Source organism: Elgaria multicarinata, chromosome 3 (genome assembly GCF_023053635.1).
Source record: "Elgaria multicarinata webbii isolate HBS135686 ecotype San Diego chromosome 3, rElgMul1.1.pri, whole genome shotgun sequence".
In the NCBI taxonomy this organism is placed as follows: Eukaryota; Metazoa; Chordata; class Lepidosauria; order Squamata; family Anguidae; genus Elgaria; species Elgaria multicarinata.
The window spans coordinates 66,413,177-66,436,477 of NC_086173.1; the positions used below are offsets into that span (position 1 = coordinate 66,413,177).

Here is a 23,301-nt window from a genome sequence, read left to right on the forward strand (position 1 = left end):
AAATTTATTCCGTTCATTGTGTGCCTATCCAAATACAACTGAAATCCGAGCTACAAACAAAACAGGATTATGTTTGGAAACCTTTAGAAGGTGGTACAACAAAATTGTAACTGGCTGTTTCCTAACTGCAAAGGAAGTACATATTTTATTCTGATCTATTGGAGAGAGATTGAGATTTTTTTAGAAGTCAAAACAAAATAGTATTACATGTTTAATTGTACAGAGGCCAGGGTTTAGAAAAACAGGACTAATTCCACATGCCCAAAGGGACTTTAAACCAGTATTTCTCAGTTGCATGGAAAGCTGCATGGCTAACTCTGTTTGAAGCCCCTTCCATGTGTTCAGAAACAGTTCTCTATGTAGTATAGGGAGGGCCTGCAGGCCAGAAATCCCCGCGGACATGAAATAGCATTTGGGTGTGCCCAAAGCAGTTCTGTGAATCCCAGCCAGAACACACACATCCCTCATTCACATGCAGAGAAATCAATATAGGACTTTCAATGCATTTCAAATAACCGGGGGACTGGATTGGGATAAAGGCTAAGGATATTGATTAGTTCTATGCTACTTCGCCTAAGACTCCAGCTTGACTTTCTACCCCTTCTGGTTCAAGGTTTGTTTTACACTGAAATTTGGAACAAACCTGTAAGAGACACTAATTACATCAGACTTCAGCATTACTGGGTTTACGGGTCATTCTACATGAATCATATTGTTTTTAGACTTGGGTTGACTGAGTTGCTGTTTGATTTATATTTATATCTAAACCTCAGCAGTGTGCCAAATCTGTTTTTCATTATCTAGCCTTCCAAAGCAAGTGCCTTTATGCCACAACATAAGAGATCCGAAAATACACAAAGCTGTCACTTCAAAATTAATTTCACTAACTTGCCACACTAGCACTTTGCTGTCAAAAGCCAGAACTATTTAAATTGTAGAATTTCCCACCCACCCCTATTACAAAAAAGTATACAGCTTGTGGTTTTTCAAAACAACTTATTGCTGGCACATCAAGAGCAATTATGTTTACACCAGTTTTTTATGCTAGCAGTTGAAAAGGTGTTCTAAATTTGGTAGACAGTGTCACTGTACAAATAACACTGATTTGTATCTATAAGTCAGGTGTTTAATTTTTTTTATTAATATGTTAGTACAATTAAAAAGCCTTTATTTTATTATTTAAAGCTGTCCAGAAAAAGCAGTAAGACATTCCGAAGCCTAGTCTCACAGATGAATTCTTTGACCACGTAATAGTCCTTCATAACTTTTCTTTTAGTTCACAGAAATACAGCTGAAAGCACGCAGCTATCTTTCAAGACTAGAAAAGTCTGGCCCTCCTTTGCTGTAGTTTCCAGAAATTTCTGCTCCACTGAAGTCAAATCCAGGGTTCTGCAAAACAGATCATACGATTTCATTTATACCCTTTGTGAGCATCTTCATAAGGTTAAACTTTCATTGTTTGCTAACCCTTTTCCAAGTTATCAAAAGTATGCACCATTCGCTCTGTTCTTTGCAGCAATCAAGACTAAAATATCTTTATCTGCAGGTTAGTAGCTTTCAAACATTTACCAGATGTTACATTAAAAGAGATAATGGTGATTGTGCACCTGCAGAACGGAAAAGGTTTCATGACACTATTTAAGACAGCCTGATCTATATGTCTATAAATAAAACATTCTCTGAACATACTAAATTTTAAGTGGCATAGCTCTAGCTGAAGAAATAAATACAGTAGATTTGTTAAAATTGTTCATTTTTTAAAAAATCCCAGATATTAGTACCCACCCCAATGCTATAACACACAGCTCAGTAATCTTTGAAAGAGCTGTATACAATGCTAAGGGAGGGAAATCTTATTGCATAAAAGGGCTCATTTGATATCAATGCCTTCCTCTTCAAAATACGCCCCACCGCACCCCCGGTACTAGCGACTGCTATTAAAACTAGCAAAAATGCAGCCCCCTTCACACAATGCACAATACTCATGTGGAGAGGTATTACACGACTACTGTGCCATACATCCACCTTTAGAAATCCATGCATTAGCATGGTTATGAGCAAAGAAAATGTGCTGATGTACCAGCTTCTTGCACATAGGATTTTTCTTTGCTGATAACCATGCAAATATGTGGACATCTATAGGTGCACAATGTAGGGAGCAAAGCAAGGACAGCCCTGGCCTCAGTTACTCATGTAATACCCCCCTCATGCATCTGTTCATGCTCAAAACTTAAAGACGCTCAATACATTCTGGATTTTTTTTTTACAAAGCAGATGTCTTATATTAGGGGCATTGAACCTCTTACAGCCCTACTACTGAAGTCAATTTCAGAGAAGCTGCATCCCAGTAGTGGGCAGGGCTGAAGTCAAAAGGAGCAGGACTAAAAATACCAGCCTATTTTAGCTTAACGCTCTTACTGCAAAAGCCAGGAAAGCAGCAAATGATAAGAACTTAAGTGCCATGCTGGATCAGACCAAGGGTCCATCTAGTCCAGCACTCAGTTCACACAGTGGCCAACTAGCTGTCGACCAGGGACCCACAAAGCAGGACATGGTGCAACAGCACCCTCCCACCCATGTTCCCCAACAACGGTGCATAAAAGCTTACTGCCTTGGATACTGGAGGAAGCACATAACCATCAATGTAGCCATTAGTCTGGTTTAATGCATTCCCTTAACCATTTTGTGGTGAAGCAGCATGGTTTAGTGTGTTGTCTGGATCAGGCCACTGACAGCCTTCTCCTCCAGGAATGATCAGCAGTCAGGGCCAGGAGAACTGCAGCTGGGAAGGGATTGGAACCCAAAGGGGGCAGATTGGCTCCACAGACTTGAGGTTCTGCATGCCTGTCTTAAACAGCAGTGCCATGGTTGTATTCTGGCTAAACATCAACACTCTGCTGACCTAACATACACACTTTGGCATAAATACACACAGGGCCACAAATATTAACTGATGTTCATGGACTTGCCTCTCTTTGGAACCTTTCTAATGTTAGCTTCCTCTGCATTTGGTCCTGGACCCATGGATTTGCAGCATACTCGTTCTCCAGCAGAGAAGTCCAACAGTTTCCAGCATCTCGATTTGTTTTCGTCAAGACAATTCTTATTAGTTTCTGGTCCTCTTCACCAATAAAAGAATAGAAAAAGGTATTTGTGTGTGGTGCGGGAAGAATCACTCATGACACACAGAAGACAGCTCCAGCTGAGAGCCCCCTCCCTCCTGCTACCAACTGTCTCTGGAGAGGCCACCAGTGAGGGAGGAACCAGCAGCCAGGCACCTCTCCACCGTGCCTGGGTCCAGCTCCAGCTGAGAGCCCCCTCCCTCCTGCTGTCAACTGTAACTGCTGAACTTTGCAACTAAGATTGTAGTGCCTGAATTTGCTTTGCTTTCCCCCCCTCCTCCTCCTCCTTTCTCCCAATCCCCTTTCCTTTTGTGTCATGTCTTTTAGATTGTAAGCCTGTGGGCAGGGACTGTCAAGAAATACAGTCTTGACAGTATTTCAAGAGCCTTTTTTGGCTGAATGGCGGCATAAAAATCCTTAAATAAATAAATAAATAAAGACAACTTCTTTTTCCATTTCAACCTGCTTATATTTTGTCCAGCAAGCAAACTAAACTTGTCTCTCTAACTCAGTCTTCCCCACATGGTGCCCTCCAGATGTTTTGGACAAGTCCCATCGGCCCAAGACAGCAGAGGTAATGATCGGGGATGACAGGAGGTTTAGTACAAAACATCTGGAGGCCACCACATTTGGGACAGGCTGTTTTAACCAGTATTACAGGCAGTATTTCTGTAGACAACACTGAATGAATGAACTTCCCTTTTGTGACTTTTTGTTTCGGTCTTCACATATTCATCCTGATACTTTTTTGGATTTAAATGATCAATTATATCTCTGAAGATATCAGCAGCAATAATATGACAGCTTGGTTGTGTGAAACATCTGTCAGAAACTGAGCTTTATTGTCACATGAACACAAATCCTCATGATTGAAGCTTGTAAAATGGTAGACACATTGTTTGATAAGTACAAACCCCAGGTTTTTGTAGAAAGGGAACCTGTAAACTCAAGAATATTTAATGAATTCAGAGTTCGGGAAGGAGGATTATTATCTCCCTCTTTTGCTTTACCAACACATCATATTTTGCATGCTTGCACCTGCCATTCCGAGGACTGTATACATGGTCAAGTCTCCACCACTGGGCAGTTGCTGACACACTGAGCCCTCAGGAGGGCCCACCACCTATTTTATTTATAAAAGGTGCTTGGCACAATAAAAGCATTAAAACTTCACATAAAACCCAAGGAACAGAGGGGGAAAAGCTCAAACAATAAAATTTACAAATGGCATTAAGATTAAAGAGCAGCGAAAACTTTAAAAGTCTGACAGAACAGGACGGTCTTTACTGCCTGTCTAAAGTAGAGCAAGGAGGGGAACCTTTCCCACCTTCCGAGTTCCACAACCCAGGTGCTGCTACTGAACATGCCCTGTTGATTATTTATTTATTTATTTATTTATTTATTTATTACATTTTTATACCGCCCAATAGCCGAAGCTCTCTGGGCGGTTCACAAAAATTAAAATCATCATAAAACAACCAACAAGTTAAAAATACAAATACAAAATACAATATAAAAAGCACAACCAGGATAAAACCACGCAGCAAAATTGATATAAGGTTAAAATACAGAGTTAAAACAGTATAATTTAAATTTAAGTTAAAATTAAGTGTTAAAATACTGGGTGAATAAAAAGGTCTTCAGCTGGCGACGAAAGGAGTACAGTGTAGGCGCCAGGCGGACCTCTCTGGGGAGCTCATTCCACAACCGGGGTGCCACAGCGGAGAAAGCCCTCCTCCTAATAGCCACCTGCCTCACTTCCTTTGGCAGGGGCTCACGGAGAAGGGCCCCTGTAGATGATCTTAAGGTCCGGGTAGGTACATATGGGAGGAGGCGTTCCTTCAAATAACCTGGCCCCAAACCGTTTAGGGCTTTAAATGTCAATACCAGCACTTTGAATCGGGCCCGGACCTGGACTGGCAGCCAATGAAGTTGTAAAAGGACTGGCGTAATGTGATCTCGCCAGCCAGTCCCTGTTAGTAAACGGGCTGCCCTGTTTTGTACCAGCTGAAGCTTCCGGACCGTTTTCAAAGGCAGCCCCACGTATAACGCATTGCAGTAATCCAAACGAGAGGTTATCAGAGCATGGATAACTGTAGCTAGGCTATCACTGTCCAGATAAGGGCGCAGTTGGTATATCAGCCTAAGCTGATAAAAGGTGCTCTTTGCCACTGAGTTCACCTGTGCCTCAAGTGACAGTTCTGGATCGAAGAGCACCCCCAAACTACGGACCCGATCCTTTAGGGAGAGTGCAACCCCGTCCAGGACAGGGCAAACATCACCTCGCCGGACAAATGAACCACCCGCTAACAGTACCTCCGTCTTGTCTGGATTGAGTCTCAGTTTGTTAGCCCTCATCCAGTCCATTACCGTGCCCAGGCACTGGTTCAGAACAGTCACTGCCTCACCTGGGTTTGATGAAAAGGAAAGGTAGAGCTGGGTGTCATCCGCATATTGATGACACCTCAGTCCACATCTCCGGATAACCTCCCCCAGCGGCTTCATGTATATGTTAAACAGCATAGGGGATAAAATAGAGCCCTGCGGAACCCCATGGCTTAGGAGCCACGGCACAGAGCAATAATCCCCCAGCACCACCTTCTGGAATCGGCCATCCAAGTAGGAGCGGAACCACTGCAACGCAGTACCTCCAACTCCCAGTTCAGACAACCTATCCAGAAGGATACCATGGTCGATGGTATCGAAGGCCGCTGAGAGGTCCAGGAGAACCAACAGGGTAGCACTCCCCCTGTCTCTCTCCCGACAGAGGTCATCCCACAGGGCGACCAAGGCAGTTTCTGTTCCAAAACCAGGCCTGAAACCCGATTGAAATGGATCTAGATAATCCGTTTCATTCAAGAGTGCCTGGAGTTGTCCTGCAACCACCCGCTCAAGCACCTTGCCCAGGAAAGGGATATTAGCCACCGGCCTGTAGTTGTTAACATCTTCCGGGTCCAGATTAGGCTTCTTCAGGAGTGGTCTAATTACCGCCTCTTTTAAAGAGGCCGGCACCACTCCCTCTCTCAAGGAGGCATTTACAACCTCCTGGACCCAGCCGGCGATCCCCTCCTTATTTGATGTAATGAGCCACGAGGGGCAAGGGTCAAGCACACAGGTGGTCGACCGGACTTACCCATCAACACCTAGACAACCCAGCTTGTCTAGGTATTGCGACATATGTCAGGGTCTCCGATGATTATTGTAAGTTACAGGCAGGTTCATATAATAGGAGGCAAACCTTTGGATATTCTGGCCCCAAACTGTCTATCTCGTCACCAACCCAAAATGTATTTATTTAGTACTGCATTTATGTCCCGCCTTTTTTTCTCCAAGGAACCCAAGGCAGTGTACATAATCCTCCTCCTCTCCGTTTTATCCTCACAACAACCACCCTGTGAGGTAGGTTGGGCTGAGAGCCTGTGACTGGCCCAAAGTCACCCAATGGGTTTCCATGGCTGAGTGGGGACTTGAACCCAGATCTCCCGACTCCAACACTTTAGCCACTACACCCTGAGCCCAGCAGTTCTCTTAGCACTGGAGCCTGGGTAGCTGAGGTGGATAACCACCATTTTAATTCCTTCACAATACCTCTGGGGCCATGATAGAGGTATTGAATGATCTCCCTGATGAGGCTCGCCTGGCACCAATGCTGCTATCTTTCCGGCGCCAGGTTAAGACTTTCCTCTTTGCCCAGGCATATGGTGGCACATCCTAATTACCCACATGTTTAGTTTTTAATCAGTTTTTAATTGCTTTATGTGTGTATGTTCTGTGTTTTAGAGTTTTAAATTTTGTATACTGGTTTTTATCTCAATTTTAGAATTTCTGTAAACCGCCCAGAGAACCCTGGCTATGGGAGCGGCATATAAGTGTAATAAATAAATAAATAAATAAATAAATAGCCTGTCTGGGGATATGCACAGACCTCCCATCTCTTGGACTTTCTGGAGGGTCAATATGGAGAAACAGGGTTATCTTGAACCCCATGGGAACCCTCCTGTGTCGTTGGAAGCAGGGATCAAAACCTGATGTGATTTTCATTAATAAAACAAAAATCTTGCTAGTGAAAGAAAAGTAAACAATGGAACTAAATTGCCTCAAGCATTCACTTAAACATAGATATTACCTAGTGTCCATGTTGCTTCATCAGCTATTGTAGAATCAAAGAGTTTACCCTGAAAGAAATATTAACATTTTCGTAAGAAAAGAAATGGCAGCATAACCTAGATGTTGAATCTTTTGTTTACAAACTAAGAACTTCTCAGAAATATCATGTTCGTTTTTCATCTAAGATAGTAAATATTAATTATGAGCTTGACAAACTAACTTTTTTTTAAAAAAAAATTGTCAACTGGTTCAGTAAAACTGTCCAACAATAGCAGCTCACTCTTTGGATGCTTGTAATAATACCCCAACAGTGAAATTATGACTTTAATTTTGACCATGTATTTGTATACCAACTAAAATAGCAAAATTTAATTCCAAATCATATGACCTTTGGATCCATAGATGATGGAGTAAGCAATTACTTACAAACACACAATTAATGCAGAAACCTAATGATGTACTTGATTTTGCGTGGTGATGTCTCAAAAGTTAGAGGCAAGACAGAATGAGTCCCATGAGCATTAGGAAACATCCACAAAAAAGGAGGAGTAGATTTTGCTGAGATATGGAGACAAGATAAAAATAGAATCTCCAAGGTCTTCTCTGATTACAGAGCTAACAGACAACCATGCAAAATGCAAATCAGCTTGTCAAATGAAGTATACATAGAGAACCAATATTAAAAAGGGGAAAATAACCTCCATGCTTTCTGGCTACACTGCCCTGAGATCCTTGTGATATAGGACGGGATATAAATGTTTTAATAAAATAAATGCACTCAAGACTGCCTTCCATTGCAGCTGGTTTTGCAGAGACTTGTGTCTGAAAAGTATGAAACATTTACTCTACGAAAAGTGACAGGTGTCTTTTTTGTTCCATTTGAATATACCAGAAGCATCGAAAAACAGTCTGGAATCTCTATTTAACAAAAATAATCCTGGAGAGGAAAAGAAAACGAATTTAAAGCTACAGCTCTCTGCATGTTAATTAGTCCTACAACTCCCAGCATTCCCAGCCAGCATGAGGAATGCTGGGGGATGTAGGACTTTTTTCCTGTCTAAACATGCGTAGGATTGCGCCCGAAGGCTGCAATGCTATAGACGTCCCACCAAACCCAATGAGGTTTACTTCTGAGCAGACGGGCAGAAGGCTACGCTGGCTTTTCTTAGCCCGCCTATTCTCTGCCTCCCCTCCGTACCTCGAGCACCTCCTTCCCCGCCACGACCAGTGACAGGTGGCGGATCTTCAGGCTGCACTCGACATCCCGCGCGCGGGTCCCCTGCGGCACGTTCACCTCGACGAAGACCTCCTCCATGGTCTGGTACCAGCGGCCCCAGGGAGTGGCGCAGGGCACCAGCCCGCTGCGCTCTTCGAACGGCGCCGACATCCACCTCGATCAAACTCGCCTCCTCCCACCCCAGGAAAATACGCATGCGCTCTTCACCCGGGTCGCATCATTTCCCCCTCTCCACCCCGCGGAAATGTTCCTGACGCCTCGACGCCACAGTTAGCCCCACTTCCGCCAGCGTTTCACTAGGTAGCCCATAGAGCTAGAAAGAAGAGTCGTCTGGCCTTGTCACTACAAGTCCCGAAAGTCCATTTGAGCCGAGGAAACGCGGGCATCTCGAGGGGTTTCCTTCACGTGTCTGACACAACTGCCCAATCAAAGTCTTTTAAGCTGCTTGTTATTCACGTGAAATGCAATTATATCGTCTTTGGAAAGCCGTTTCCTTCGGGTACGCAGAGTGACAATGGCTGAGTTCGGACGACACGCTAATCAACTGGTGTGTGTGTTTGTGTGGGGGTAATAACTTTTCTTTTTCCTAAAGCTTTTAAAACTTGATTTTGTTCTGACTTTATACTGTTAGTTTTACCCTACCCAGTGCCTGTTTACCCTGCCCTGTGCCTGTTTGCATTCTCTTCCCCTCCTTATTGTTTTATTATGATTTTATTAGAATGTAAGCCTATGCGGCAGGGTCTTGCTATTTACTGTTTTACTCTGTACAGCACCATGTACATTGATGGTGCTATATAAATAATAATAATAATAATAATAATAATAATAGGAACAGAATGGGAAACAACCGTTGATTAGCGTGTCGTCCGAACTCAGCCAATGTGTAGCTTCGTTACCTGCAACACGAACAGCAAAGTGAACTTGCGAACTCCGGTTAAGAGCAGCAAGCGTACAAAAACAGAGCATTTAAAGAAAAGAAAAGAAAAAAGCACTAACCCGCCGACTTTCATATAGTACAGCATGCCGTGCATACGGAGCGCGGTTTCTTCCAGGAGCAACATAACATAGCAACAGTGCAATCCTCTACATGCCTACAAATAAATAGCCGTGTATCGGACTGTACTACCATTCATGCACGCTATGCCACCAATTGCAGTGTGCAACTGGCAAAATGTATTCTTTGAAAGAAAAAAAACAATAGCTAGTATTTGCTCTGCGCAAAATATCCATTCTTTTGCTCAAATCCTCAAGATGGCATATGATGTTCGCTTCAAACTGCTGCAGGCAGAGCGCCGAACAACTTCCGTCAATGCTGAATACGTACATTCATTCACCGTCTTCCGCCCTCTCACCTGCTCTGATTTGCCCGGCTGGCTTGTTCAAACGTGAACTTCTGATTGGTCGAGTTTGTCCGTGGCTGAGCCCTCTGATTGGTTGACGCGGACGTGTATTAAAGAGGGCGGCGCCGGTGAGGATTTTTGAATTTGTGCGGCCCATTCCGAGGGTGGCGGTGCTGGGCGGCGGGTCATGTCGTTCCCGAAGGCTCCGCTCAAGCGGTTCAACGAGGCACCAAGTAAGTCGGGAAAGGGCGCGCGGTCCATGTCTCTTCGCACGCTTCTCTCTTTCGTTCCTCCAAGCCCGGGGTTGGCTTGCAATTCCCGTCATCCCTCGCCGTGGGCTAAAGCTGAGGGGAGGTGTAAGGCAACACATTTGGACAGGCCATAAGTTATTATTATTATTATTATTATTATTATTATTATTATTATTATTATTATTATTATTATTATTTTATATAGCACCATCAATGCACATGGTGCTGTACAGAGTAAAACAGTAAATCGCAAGACCCTGCCGCATAGGCTTACAATCTAATAAAATCATAGTAAAGCAATAAGGAGGGGAAGAGAATGGAAACAGGCACTGGGTAGGGTAAACAGGCACAGGGTAGGGTAAAACTAACAGTATAACAGTCTAAAGTCTGAGCAACATCAAGTTTTAAAAGCTTTAGGAAAAAGAAAAGTTGTCCAACCCTGCTAAGGTAAAGGTTCCCTGAGTGTAGCCTCCGCCTGGTTAATGGGAAAACGGTATGAGTGTCATTATTATTGTTATTATATTTATTTGTATCCCACCTTGTGCCCAATACTGTTGAGTAGCTGTTGTTCCTTGACCTCAGGGTCACTTGAGTGATTGTTCTTCTGTGCAAGTCTAATATGTCTTTGTAACAGTGGTATCTAATAATAATATTCAGTCCCACTCCAGAGAGGCTTTGGGAGTGATTTCTCTCCCTTCCCCCCTCTCCTTTTCCAGCCCGCTAACAGTGATACTGTGGTGCTGTTTCTCTTAGGCCCAATCCTATGCATGTTTAGGCAGGAAAAAAGTCCTGCCTAAACATGGATAAGAGTTCCCTGTATCCCCCAGCTAGCCTTGCATTTAGGCTCTTAAACAAATAATCTATCACAATTGCTTTGCTGGAAGGGAGCTAAGGTCCATAAAGGCCTGCAAAAAGGGCTGTGGTGGTTGCTTCAGAACTAGACCATTTCAGCTCCCCCCAAAGCGTGTTCAGAGGAGGGCAACTAGGATGATCAGGGGTCTGGAAACAAAGCCCTATGAAGAGAGACTGAAACAACTGGGCGTGTTTACCCTGGAGAAGAGGAGATTGAGGGGAGACATGATAGCACTCTTCAAATACTTAAAGTGTTGTCACACAGAGGAGGGCCAGGATCTCTTCTCCATCATCCCAGAGTACAGGACACAGAATAATGGGCTCAAGTTACAGGAAGCCAAATTCTGGCTGGATATCAGGAAAAACTTCCTGACTGTTAGAGCAGTACGGCAATGAAACCAGTTACCTAGGGAGGTTGTGGGCTCTCCCATACTAGAGGCATTCAAGAGGCAGCTGGACAACCATCTGTCGGGTATGCGTTAGGGTGGATTCCTGCACTGAGCGGGGGTTGAACTCGATGGCCTTATAGGCCCCTTCCAACTCTACTATTCTATGAGTGTCCCCTAAATAGAATATGCAGTTGTGTTAGGGTAACATGGTATGGACATGGGTGCATTCTTGGGAAGGGCAGTAGCTCAGTGGTAGAGCACACACTTTGCATTAGTTGTCCAAGCTCAACACAGGGCATTTTCCATTAAAAGAAAAAAGTGGCAAGTGATTTGAAAGTCCTCTGTCTTAAACATTGGAGAGGCATTTCCACTTTGCATGGACAGTACTGGGCTAGCTGAGCAAATAGTGTGACCTCATATAAAGCATCTTCTTGTTTCTTTTCAACGATATCATGAGTCCTGACCAATAGATGTGATGGTAGTTGCACAACTGCATTCCAGGTAGCTGCACCACTGCTAGGTGAAATAACTTGCATCCCTGTGGAAAACTGCTTCTGAAGTCTGGGGAAAAGTGTTATTCCAGAACAAAAAAGCACTCCAGCATGACTCCTCTTATGTTCTTATGCTACCTTGAAGGAAGATATTTAGATCTTTCTTGTACTGTGAAATGATTGTCTGGGAAGGCCATTGCTCAGTAAAACAGCACATCTGTTGCATGTAGAAGATCCTAGGATCAGCTCTAGGATCTTTGGTAGCAAGACTAAGAAAGACCTTTGCCAGAATCACTGAAGCAGTACTGCCAAGCAGAGAAAACATTATTGGGTTAGATGGACCCATAGTTCGACTCTAGTTAAGGAGGCTTTGTATATTTAAGGCCCTTAATATCTAAACTGGTCCTTGCATTCCTGTGGATCTGTTCAGTTATGTCTCTTCACATTGTTGGATACCTGTCAGTTTTTTGTGAATATATCTGCCAGGGTAGGTTGCCATGAGGCAGTTCCATTGATAGTTTCATACAGTGCTGATAGCTCTAATATTCAGGACATGTGTCTCAAATGGGAGCAAACATGGCCGTAAAGACTCATCTGGAGTCCTTCCCTAGTCAGGGGGCAAGGTGTTTATGTGTAAAAAGAACCACGGGATGCAGTTGGGAGACTTGGAGGGGAAAGAGGCACAGAGGGCTGAGTATGTGTGATGTGTAACTTATTACCCATAAATTATTTTAATAAATGAAAACCAGTCAACAGTCTAAACCAACTTCAGTTTCTGAACATTCTTCAAATGCAGACTTGCAACTGTCAAGCTTTCAACAATCTTTCTGAACAAGCTTCCTTCCTACAAGTAATTCATTCTGAACCTTTTATCTCTGGTGCTATATTTGGTACCTTCTCTAGTATATTTATATCCTTCAAAAATGGTGCTGAAACTACCTTGTTGAGCCTAACTAGAGAAATAAACTATTTCACCTATCTTGTTCACCATCTATTAGTGATTGATGACGGGGCTCTTATATTACCTTTTATTTAAATATCACACATAGGATTCCTCTATCTCTTCAGACTAGTCTAGCCATTATTAACTAAGGTTTTGATCAACAAGACTGAGAAGAATCACTCTTCTACAGGAGTACTTGGCAATCCACCAAAACCTCCCTGAATTCATTTGTCTTCTGCATAGTTATAAGACACACCTATTGCTATCTCTTGTGTTGTCGTTTTTAGCTCTGATCTGCGTTTGCGTCTTTTTCTATACTTAGGATATACACATACACTATTATATTACACTAACTAGTTCTTGTATCTGATGCTCTGCAAAAGATCATGCCACAAAATATTTGTATTTTTAAGGTGACACAAGATAATGTTTCACTAACCCTCACTTGTTCCTCATATTATATTGAACTACATTGTTGAAACCAAGCTGAACTTCAGCATGCCAAACCAGTTTCCTGTGTAATTTGGCATCCTCTCAATTTCCCCCACTCCCCTTCATGCAAGTCACATTTTAATACTGTCTTGTCTCTAAACAATTCTTAAAGTACAAGGACACTGCTGAAATGTCAAGGTGTTTCAAATAGTTACTTCTTATCTACTAGTATTTTTTTCCTAAATTGGCCCTGCTGAATCACTAAAAATTGGAATTTCACTCTTTTTTTCTTTTAGTTAGTACTGGCTGGATAAATACATTGCAGCATCCTTTGAATCAGGTGATTTCCACCTTCTTATGCCAAGATGTGGCTATTTCAGTTTTACTCCTGAAAATCTCTGAATTTTTTCACTCAATGGAACCATGAAATCTGAAATAAAAGAACTAGCACACAATGTAAAGACTGTACAGTATATAAGGATTTCTTAAGCCTTTGCTGTAATAGTTACCTTTTTTAAAAATGGTTTTTTCAAAAAAGTTCTTGTAATTAGGGCACTGACTTTGATTATTGTTCGCCCCGACCCACTTCTTTCAGCTTGTGCTCCACCGCCAGGCTCTTATGATATCCAAACTTCAGATTCCTCAAAAGGACCTGTGTCTTTTGACAAGTCCCACCGGTTCAGAATGGAGACAGGTAAGTAATCAAATCATGAATGGCTGTTGCATGGAAGAGCTAAATTGGCAGCTTCTTGCTTGCAGTGTTGCATCCTTCATGCTAACTCATTTCTGATCTGTACTTTAACTTCATGCATGGAGAGCTTCTCTTCTCGGCTTTCATTGTGTTCTTGACCATGTGTGATGTTTGGATGAAAATATACTCCGTATTCATCATGACCATTCTTCCTGACTTGGGCTACAAGCCTATGCATCAGGCCAAGCCCTGTTAAACCCTTGGCTTTCTTCAAAGTAAACACATTGGATTGAGCAAACAAAACAGCTGTGGTTAATAGCAAACCCTCAACATTTGTGTTGTCCTATTTACTGTGACTTCCAGGATTGACACTGCAGCTCCCAATTTAATTGCTTGTCTATGCACAAGCTGGATTTTAATCACATTTTAAGAATCACCTCATCTATCTGAAGCTTCTAACTCTAAATTTCTGCTAGAACTCTGATTCTTTTGCAACTATAAATCGTGACTTACTAAGATCAGTCTGTCAAAATGTTTTTTGTGATGTGTGCATGTCCAGAGTATGTATGTCTCCTCTGGGTATAGGTTAAATATAGAAGTACAATGCATTTAAAAGGACAAGAATTATATACAGTGCTGTTCTTTAGTCTGGGAGATCCATTTCCCTTATTTCCTTAATTCTACGTTTCTCATTAGATTTAATGAAAAGCTGTTTTATGTATGCTGCCTTATGTATGCTGACAATATAACACGCTTCTGAAATGTCTGCTAATCTAGTTGTAATATAATAAATACATCCTGTATTTAACACATTATATGCCAAAAGACAAACAGACAATGTACCAAGTTCTCTACTTCATTTTGTCCACAAACATGAAGGTGCTTACTCCACAAAGTATGCCTATATTTCCTGTCTATGGATGCTGAGTGAAGAATTTGAAAATGCAATTTCCTTGACGACTGATTACTAAATCTCTTACTTTGTTTCCTTCATAGAGGATGTAGGAACTCAACAGAATCCGAGCAGCATGAAGCCACCTTCCCCAGCAACTAGACGAAAACTCCAATCTCTTGGATCAAGAGTAGGTTTAATATTATAGCTATTCACTGTCTCTATTGACATTTTTCTTTGATTTCATTTTAAAATGTAGTTCTGTTATGTGACTATTAAACTGGTAAACAGGCAGAGATTTCTGTTTAAAGAGGAATTTGTGACATGGTAAAAGATAATAGCACCTAAATATTTGCCATCTGCTACTAGATAAACCCGGGAAGACAATTTTTTGCAGAGTAATACATAACTAACGTGCAATCCTATGCATGCCTACTCAGAAGTCAATTTCATTGAGTTCAGTAGGATGTACTCCCAGGAAAGTGGATACAGGATTGCAGCCTTAGTGATGGTAATGTGGGTGAGACTCTCCTCCCCCCACATTTAATCTGAACTGAGTGAATGGCCTACTTAAACCTTGCAGAATTATTCTTCAATGGATTCTTGACAAAGCTGACACTGAGGTGAGAGTTAGATCCCCATGAACATAAATTTGGAAGACTATTTTCAGCTGTGGGTGTTTATGAGGCTCCTGTCAGAAGAACTTGAGTTTATGCTTTAAAAATCTGCTCTCATAATGTGCCTTAAAACAAACTTCAGTTTGTAGTTTTTGTTAATCTTATGGAGTGAACTTCAAATGTCTTAATCTTGTTCCTGTGCCTCTTGAATTTGAAGCCAAACAGTTTGGGATTGAAGTCTGAAAAAGATTTGACTGTCATGAAAGGCTTGAGGAAACAAAAGGAGTTGGAAAAAGAGGTAAGAACACCACAGTCTTTTTTTAAAAGTGGTTAGTGAACTCTAAATATTTAATTCTTATAATAAACCACAAAATGATCCTGTGATCAGATTGTAACAACAGAGGTGGACAGTTAATTCAACTATTTTGTTTACAGTGGGATGCCATGCACACTTAGCTCATAATGGAATGATTTGGGGGATTTGCCCTCTGTAGCTATTTCAGTTAATAATTTCATGTACATTTTTGTAGATTCGGGTGCTAATTGCAGAAAGAGGCCAGCAGGATAAAAAACTGCAAGGTCTAGAGGAAGATCTGGCCAAGTCTGAATCCAAACTGTGTGCTGTCATTAGGGAGAAAACCTCTCTTTTGACAAACGTTGCTTCTCTGGAAAAGCAGCTTCTGGAGCTGAGCAGGAGCAATGAAATTCTCAAAACAAAGGTACATGCAGTTAAGGTTGTTTATACTATTGCTTTCATTTAGCTGTCTTTCAAGGCAGCAAGACTACTTGACTTCCATTTTGGCAGCAAAGCTTTGTGCCCAGAGGGTTATAGAGCTTGTAGATCAAGGCAAGCGCTGCACAGATAGGTAAATACTAGTCCTTTTAAGAAGTCTGATAACATCTTTTTTACTTTATAGATAAGGGTAGAGTGTACCCCTTCTCTGATTTTCTTGGTGAAACTACCATACGTTGAGTGAAAGGTTACGACAATGTCTTTATTTTGTCAAAGTAAACTTTTAACGACTGGGGTGTATGTGGCTTAACTATCTATTTACCTCGACTTCCTACAGTGACAAACGGTGCATGCTTTCATTTAAAACTGAGCTTAAAGGTGCACAACTTCAGGTACCATCCTCTTAATGTCGGACAGACAGATATGCATAGAAGCTGTTAGATATTATGAGCACTTCTAAGCCCCGTTGATTTTCGCTGGAGAGAGTTAAGCACATGCTTAAGGATTCAATCCCACACGCATTACTTGGGAATAAGTCTCCTTGAACATGGTGGGACTTAACTTCTAAGTAGATGTACAAAGGATTACACTGTCGTTCTCCCATTGAAACTAAGAAGTTGCCTTTGGCTAGCTTGTCCTTCATTGTATGCTCCCTAAGTGGCTTCTGAAGATGACTTTGCCAGATACAAATTGATATAAAACTCTTTGCCTCTCTTCTCCCTCCCCTGTTTTAATAAGTATTTTGAAGATGGAACACAGAAAATGAGCCGTTTATATACAGAGTTAATGAGGCTCAGAAATCGGATGAATACAAAGAAGGTGAGTTAAGCGTGCAAATGTTGTGATGCCAATAGGTCTCTGTTACAAGCGTACATTTGCAACTTGGCAGGTGGTGTGAGTTGACATGCTAGAACCACAGTTTTTTCCTTACAAACCCATCAGTAATGCAGGGTTTTTAACTGCTGAAATAAAAATTTAACTGACTGTGCATGAGTTCATGCTCTTCAGTTATGTTGTCTTGTTGCTAGCCTTCTACCTGGCTAAACAAAGTTTGCATAAGTTTGCAATGATCTGGTCATGTTTTATATTTTAATATAAATTTAGAATCTGAATATACACCAACCTGAAATCCTAACAGATTGAAGGATAGGATCCAAATGTTTTAAATAAAATGTGCTCACCTCATATGTAATGCCTCTCTGGGTTTTTAGACTGCATTTGTCAAGCAGGAAAACATGGACACTAAATTGAATACAGACCAAAGAACCTTGGATCATTCAAATGAAAAAGCAACACAGCTGGAAGAACAACCGTAAGCCAATGCATAAATTGTTTCAAGTGTTAAGCTTTCTTACTAACTTTACTGTAATGTTTTGGGTAACAGCTTGTACCTTCCTCTTGGAAGGTAAGAGAATGTGTAGCCTTTTGCTATGTAGCAAACTGCCTGTATGTTCTGGAACAGCTGCATGTTACCTTCTTAATTACCTTCTTAAAACTGAAAGATTATTTGACACAATGAATGCTTCAGGCTTGGTTTGTCTAGGAGAAGGGCAGTAACAAATGCAATCAAACTACATGACCTTACATTTGTGGGTCCAAGTTGAGAACTTTAGCCAGTAGATCTCCTAGTTGAGGTGTACACAATCTGATGCTCTCCAGGTGTTTTAGCCCCAACTAGCATGACCAATAGTCAGGGATTGTGGGAGTTGTAGCCCAAAACATCTGGAGAGCACTGGGGTGATCAAATAAAATTCAAAAGAATTAAAATATCTATTTTTCAGGTAGTCCACTCAGCTTGTTACTACCACTTCTTAGTTAGCAATATGTTCTAATAGAATCTCTCAGAACAACTTAAATCTTTCAGATATCTCCATGTTTTTTTGATTAGCATGTATTAGGTGGACATCTTAAATGACAAGAAGAGAAACAAATTCCTTACTGAAGAATGCTTAATTATGATTAGAAGCTGGGTATTAAACGTATTTACATATATGATAACTTAGTGAATAGTTCATTTTGAGTCTTGCAGGCTATCCTCCCAGTTTGCTAAAATGGGTTTCTGTTCAAAATTTACAAGACTCGATGTGTTCAAATCTTTACTTTATTTGTGGGGAGAAAAGGACACTTGGTGTCCTTTTTCCTGCAGCTCCTCATATCTTTAAGGTGAGCTAAAGCCACTGCTAAGAGAAGAGTTGCAAAGTGACGGCTACCTTTAACATCTCTGTGTACTGATCAGGCTAGTGGGAAGTAGAGATGTGAAGGCCTGGGAAAAATTTGGGGGGTTTCCTGAAAAATTGGAAAAAAAATGAAGAAAAATGGATTATGGAATGTTTTGTTTTAGCATGATGAATAAAATGTTTAAGACAAGGTGTTTATATATTTACTTCTCCAAATTATTTCTAAAAACTATGTACAGCATGAGATTATTACGATTTCTGTGCTCCATGACAAGCAAGTCCTAGGTTGCAAACTGGGACTACAACTCTCAAATGCAAGAGCAAGATGCATTTCTGCCTCTACTGCCATTGAAGCAGAGACTGAAACTAAAAGTGATAGCTATAGGTCAGAAAATGAGTCTGATTAAATTGCATGCATATTCATTGAACCTTGGACCCCCTTTTTCTCAGTTCTTTTTATGGGAATGGGTGCTTTATGTCTGCTTGATACTGTGAAGGACTAGTGAAGATGTAAAAAAATTTTTTTGTTAATGTTGATGGTTTCTTCGGTCGTTGTTTTTTAAATTGTTGTTTGCCTGCTCCTCATAAACTGGCAAAACCAAAGAGGTTCCTTACAGTTAAGGAGCTTATAGCTACATTTGTTACAAAAAAGTAAAAAATTTAAAAAGTAAATTCAATTTGTAATTGTTTGAATAAACTGTATGTTTAATATACCAAATATAATAATTTTATGCCAAGCCAAATCTACATAATTACATTTTATGTTCCTAAAGTAACAAAGTGACTTTCAATCTGTAAAAAGTAGTGATACTGCTTTTTTCAGTTATTCTGAAAATTTCCATTTCCCTCCAGAAAAAATGTTTTTTTCCCTGGCTTCAAAATTTCCAGAAATTTTACATCTCTAGTGGGAAGCAGTCTAGAGTAATAGCACTTGGGGCTTAACTTAGTAACTAAGGATGGAACCTACTGCTTCTTCTTTGAATGTGATGTGCCAGTTGTCTGCCAGAGTGGCCCTTTTCGCTTGCCATGTCAATAACAAAAGCAATATCAGGCTGTTGAACTTCAAGGAGGGTCTAGGCTTTATTCTTTGCTATGGCTTTGTATAATTGTCAGATACTCACTATGTGTGTGTAATATAATAATGAAGAGGTAGCAATAATGCATCTAAGAGTATTAGTGAAACATAATTAAAAATTTGAATATGTGGGCTACAGTTTTGAGATAGATAGCCGTGTTCATTTTTTAAAAATTGTGCTAGTCACTTACCAACTGTATATATTAGAATATTTGCCAATCTTGTAACATGTTACTGGACTTACAAAATTTACCAAGATGCATTTGTATGTTATAATACTATAGATAGATAGATACACACACACACACACACACACACACACACACACACACACACACACACTAACTCTTAGTAATAAACATTTTAGGGAAGTGGCATCCATCAGTTTATCATGAATAAGATAGAAAAAATGGGATTTTGAGGACAAATGGAAATATTTGCTCGTGTCTCTATATCTTGGTTAAACAGAGTATACTAAGCAAGTTGGAAACTTCTTGTCCAGGTGGGGGAGATAAAACTTAAGGTACAAGGCCTGTAGCTACTCAAGCTTTTTAACACTCTGCTAAGGCAAGGTGATATGTGCTTGTAAAAACTAGCAAACTGGTTTTCTTTCTATGCTAGAGAAGAAACGTTATGTCCCTGCTCAATAGTATTCATGACAGATTCATTTCTTAAATGTAAGCTTGATTATGTGTATTTTCTGGTTGAAGATGTATTACATATTGCAGGCCGCTAGATAGCTGAATCAAATCTTGCTTTCGGCCAGTCTAATACGTGGAAATATTTTCTGACCTAGTTTCCAAAGACTAATGCTATGCAATCTTAAACTTTATTTTAGAACAGCTGCCGAGAGGCAGGATGAAGAGAAATGTGACTCGGAGAAACTCTTGGAATATATTGCAGAACTTGGGTAAGTCAAGTATGCATAAAACCCTAATTAGGTAGCATTGAGAGAAACCACTGTCTAGTAAAAACATTGGGGCTTAAATATATTTAATTATGCATACATCTCCACTTGCTTAGTTAATAAAGAGTAAAGCTACTAGGCTCCAAAGCCATAATTTCCTCAAGCTACAATTTTGTATGTGACAGGTTGTGTTGCTGATTTTCCAGGTGGGTGTCTGAGGCAAGAGTGGATTTCTACCTAAACTCTGCTGCCTATGGGACCTGGGGCAGGGTGTGAAATAGTGCCTCTGCCCCAATTTTTTTTATTATTATTATTATTTTTCTACAATACTTAAACATACACCAATACAGTTAAAGAAACAACATACTACATAAATGTTGAATAAATGTTGAATAACAATGATATAATATCTATATAACATAATCAAACATAACATATAAGTGCTCCCCCCACCTCGGGATCTCATTCCTGATTCCAAAATCTCATACTTTCTTCAGCTGGTGGCTTCCCACTTCCCTTAAAAAACACAAATATTAGGAACTGTTTCCAAATTCCTTCAAAATCATTTGTTTTAGCTATACCTCTTCTCAATTTAATATTACAAGTCAGTTTATCATTAATAGCTAAATCCCAAACTTCTTTATACCATTCTTCAACACAATATTCCCCTTGAATCTTCCAGTTCCTTGCTACAGTCAATCTTGCCGCAATCAGCAAATTCGTTATTAATTCCTTAATTTCTTTTTTACATTTTACATCTTCCAATAGTGACAGTAATGCAACTTTTGGTGTTTGTTCTATCTTCATTCCCACAATTTCTTCAATCTCCAGAAACACCATCTTCCACAATTTTTGTACATATTTGCATTCCCACCACATGTGTAAATACGTTCCTTTTCCCCCACATCCTCTCCATCAATTTGCTGTATGCTGATTATTTATCTTGTTTAATCTAACCGGGGTTAGGTACCACCTCCATATAATTTTATAATAATTATCTTTTATTCTCACTGACATATTTCTCAACGCTCTTTGTTTCCAAAGTCCCTCCCAGCTCTGTTGTCCTATTTGTACATTCAAATCTGTCTCCCACACTATTTCCCCTGAACTATTCATCGACCCTTTCTCCAACAGTTGCCCCAATTTTGAACTGGCTTTGGTTACTGGCAGCAGAAGGGGTGTAAACCATAATGCCTCTGTTAGCTAACTGATCAGTCTTAACCTAGTATTACTTGTAAAGTTGAGAGAAGGGCAAAGCTACCAACAGTCAAGTGTTTCAGCCTTAGGCCATGGCTAGACGAGGGGGTAGGAGGGCGACGATCTCACGATTGTGAGATCGTTGCCCTAGTCTACACACAGTGCTCGACATTGCAACTGCCATTTTGTTTTTGTTTTAAAGGAAAATGAGCGCAGAAACGCTCAAACAAAAGGTTTTTGAAAAACACACCTCGTCCAGGCAACTTGCGGTTACTCACGAAGAGCCGGGTTAACCCGCGACACCCAGCCACACGGGATCATCCCGAGACCGCGGGGAAAAAGGGCCTGCTGATATCCCGGGACAAGGGAGGGATCATCCTTCCCTGTTCCCGGGATCCCCTGTGCCTTATGTGGATGCACAGGAATGATCCTGGGATATAGGGCTGGTCTAGCCATGGGCTAAGAGTGATGCTTCCATCATATATAAGGGTGGAAACTAAGACTAATTGGGATGAGCTAGAAGCTGCTAATATCAATCCTACTCGAGGGACCTACATCTTTGGTTAACCTACTAGCTCATGTTTCTTTGAGAAGTCATTTAGAAGACAGTGGATTGTTAAGCTCGGGTATTTGCTAGCCATTTCCACCTAAACAAATAGCTTGTGCTCAAAATTAATCAGCAACAGGTTTTTAAAAACAACAAACCACAAAACCACCTAGACATCATAGAGGCAAAAGCTAAAAGGACTTAGTGGTAACTTTTTGGTAAAGCTAGCATATTTTAGCTCCTGCATTGTTTGAAGTATTTTGGCTTCTGCATGAGTTTAGGGCAAATTCTATTTCTGGTTTGGAGAGTTCTGGCTATTAATTAGCATTATATCCTAGCTGAAGGTCTAATGAAGACCAAATATAATCTTAAGATCCAGCTGGAAGCCAAAAGGTTAGGACTGTTTTACAGGGAAGCTATTGTCATCTGCTCTTCAGTTATGGCCACAGATGACTACTTCCAGGATATTGCTTAGAAGGGATGGTTGCTAGTAGAGTTGTCAGGAATAAGGCCTACTGCAGCTTTGCAATGCTAATAGAAGTTAATAAAATGTACTTCGTTTGCCTAAGCAAACCTATCATAAAACTACTGAAGCAAAGCTAGTATCTGTCTGTGCCCCCCCCTCCCCTGCCCCAGCAATGTTGCAGAACAAGTTGAAGATAAATTCAAGATGGATATTGCCCAATTAGAGGAAAAAATAGAAGCTAAGAATAAAGAAACTGAAACATTGCAAAGTACTCTTCAGCTGAAAGAATCAACACTGTCAGCACAAATTGAAGAGCTGCGTGAGAAGTGCAAGATGTATGAACAGCAAAAAGGTGACTGAAAGCATTGTGTGCTTTGGCCAAACATGCCTCTTTTTCAAAGTAGATTTCACTTGGTTTCACTTCCTTTGATTAATCTTTAAAATGTAGCTGATTTCGGCTGAGGTGCATTCTCTTCTGTCTCATGTGACAAATAAAATACTGCTTCCTTGCATACATGAGGGAGTGTTTACTGTCTGCCAAGTAAATACTCCCTCATCACTACATGAAGAAAAATGCTATGCTGATGTATGTACTTTTTTTGGTCTTTAAATGACTATGTAGGGCTTTTAAAAATTGCTGCTTTTTATCATGTCCAGATTCTTGGAATTGAAAATGACCTAATGTTCAGCAACCTTCCTGAGGAAAAATAATTTTAAAAACTCTTCCCTCTCCCCCCCCCCCCACTTTTTAAGGACCAGTTCTATAGATTGTTATTGTGGGAAACAAGTGAAGCTTGAAAGCTGAGGCCTTAGCTAGACCTAAGGTTTATCCCGG

At 40.8% G+C, this 23,301-nt stretch overlaps 2 protein-coding genes across 4 annotated transcripts in view; one reads left to right on the forward strand and one right to left on the reverse strand.

Moving 5' to 3' along the window:
• Positions 1–1,118: 1,118 nt before the first annotated feature.
• NUDCD2 (NudC domain containing 2) lies at positions 1,119–8,621 on the reverse strand. The gene is made up of 4 exons (XM_063123280.1): positions 8,428–8,621; positions 7,249–7,297; positions 2,970–3,121; positions 1,119–1,389 (listed from the first exon to the last, which is right to left on the reverse strand). The coding sequence occupies exons 1-4, from the start codon at positions 8,614–8,616 to the stop codon at positions 1,306–1,308; spliced, it is 474 nt and encodes a 157-aa protein (XP_062979350.1). The 5' UTR covers positions 8,617–8,621; the 3' UTR covers positions 1,119–1,305.
• A 1,372-nt stretch (positions 8,622–9,993) lies between these two features.
• HMMR (hyaluronan mediated motility receptor) overlaps positions 9,994–23,301 on the forward strand; it is a 278,226-nt gene continuing 264,918 nt past the window's right edge. For 2 of the 3 annotated variants that reach the window (XM_063123281.1, XM_063123282.1), the window contains exons 1-9: positions 9,994–10,039; positions 13,760–13,858; positions 14,852–14,937; positions 15,582–15,662; positions 15,895–16,083; positions 16,836–16,916; positions 17,309–17,409; positions 20,188–20,259; positions 22,637–22,818. In XM_063123281.1, the coding sequence (XP_062979351.1) occupies positions 9,994–10,039; positions 13,760–13,858; positions 14,852–14,937; positions 15,582–15,662; positions 15,895–16,083; positions 16,836–16,916; positions 17,309–17,409; positions 20,188–20,259; positions 22,637–22,818 (937 nt within the window). The remainder of the gene's footprint in view (positions 10,040–13,759; positions 13,859–14,851; positions 14,938–15,581; positions 15,663–15,894; positions 16,084–16,835; positions 16,917–17,308; positions 17,410–20,187; positions 20,260–22,636; positions 22,819–23,301) is intronic. The other variant, XM_063123283.1, reaches the window with a different exon arrangement.

Coding starts and splice junctions, on each gene's coding strand:
- NUDCD2 (XM_063123280.1), bottom strand. CDS start 8,616: ATGTCGGCGCCGTTCGAAGAGCGCAGCGGGCTGGTGCCCTGCGCCACT. Junction 7,298..8,427: donor CGGGGAAGGAGGTGCTCGAG/GTACGGAGGGGA, acceptor TATTTCTTTCAG/GGTAAACTCTTTGATTCTAC. Junction 3,122..7,248: donor TGAAGCAACATGGACACTAG/GTAATATCTATG, acceptor TTATTGGTGAAG/AGGACCAGAAACTAATAAGA.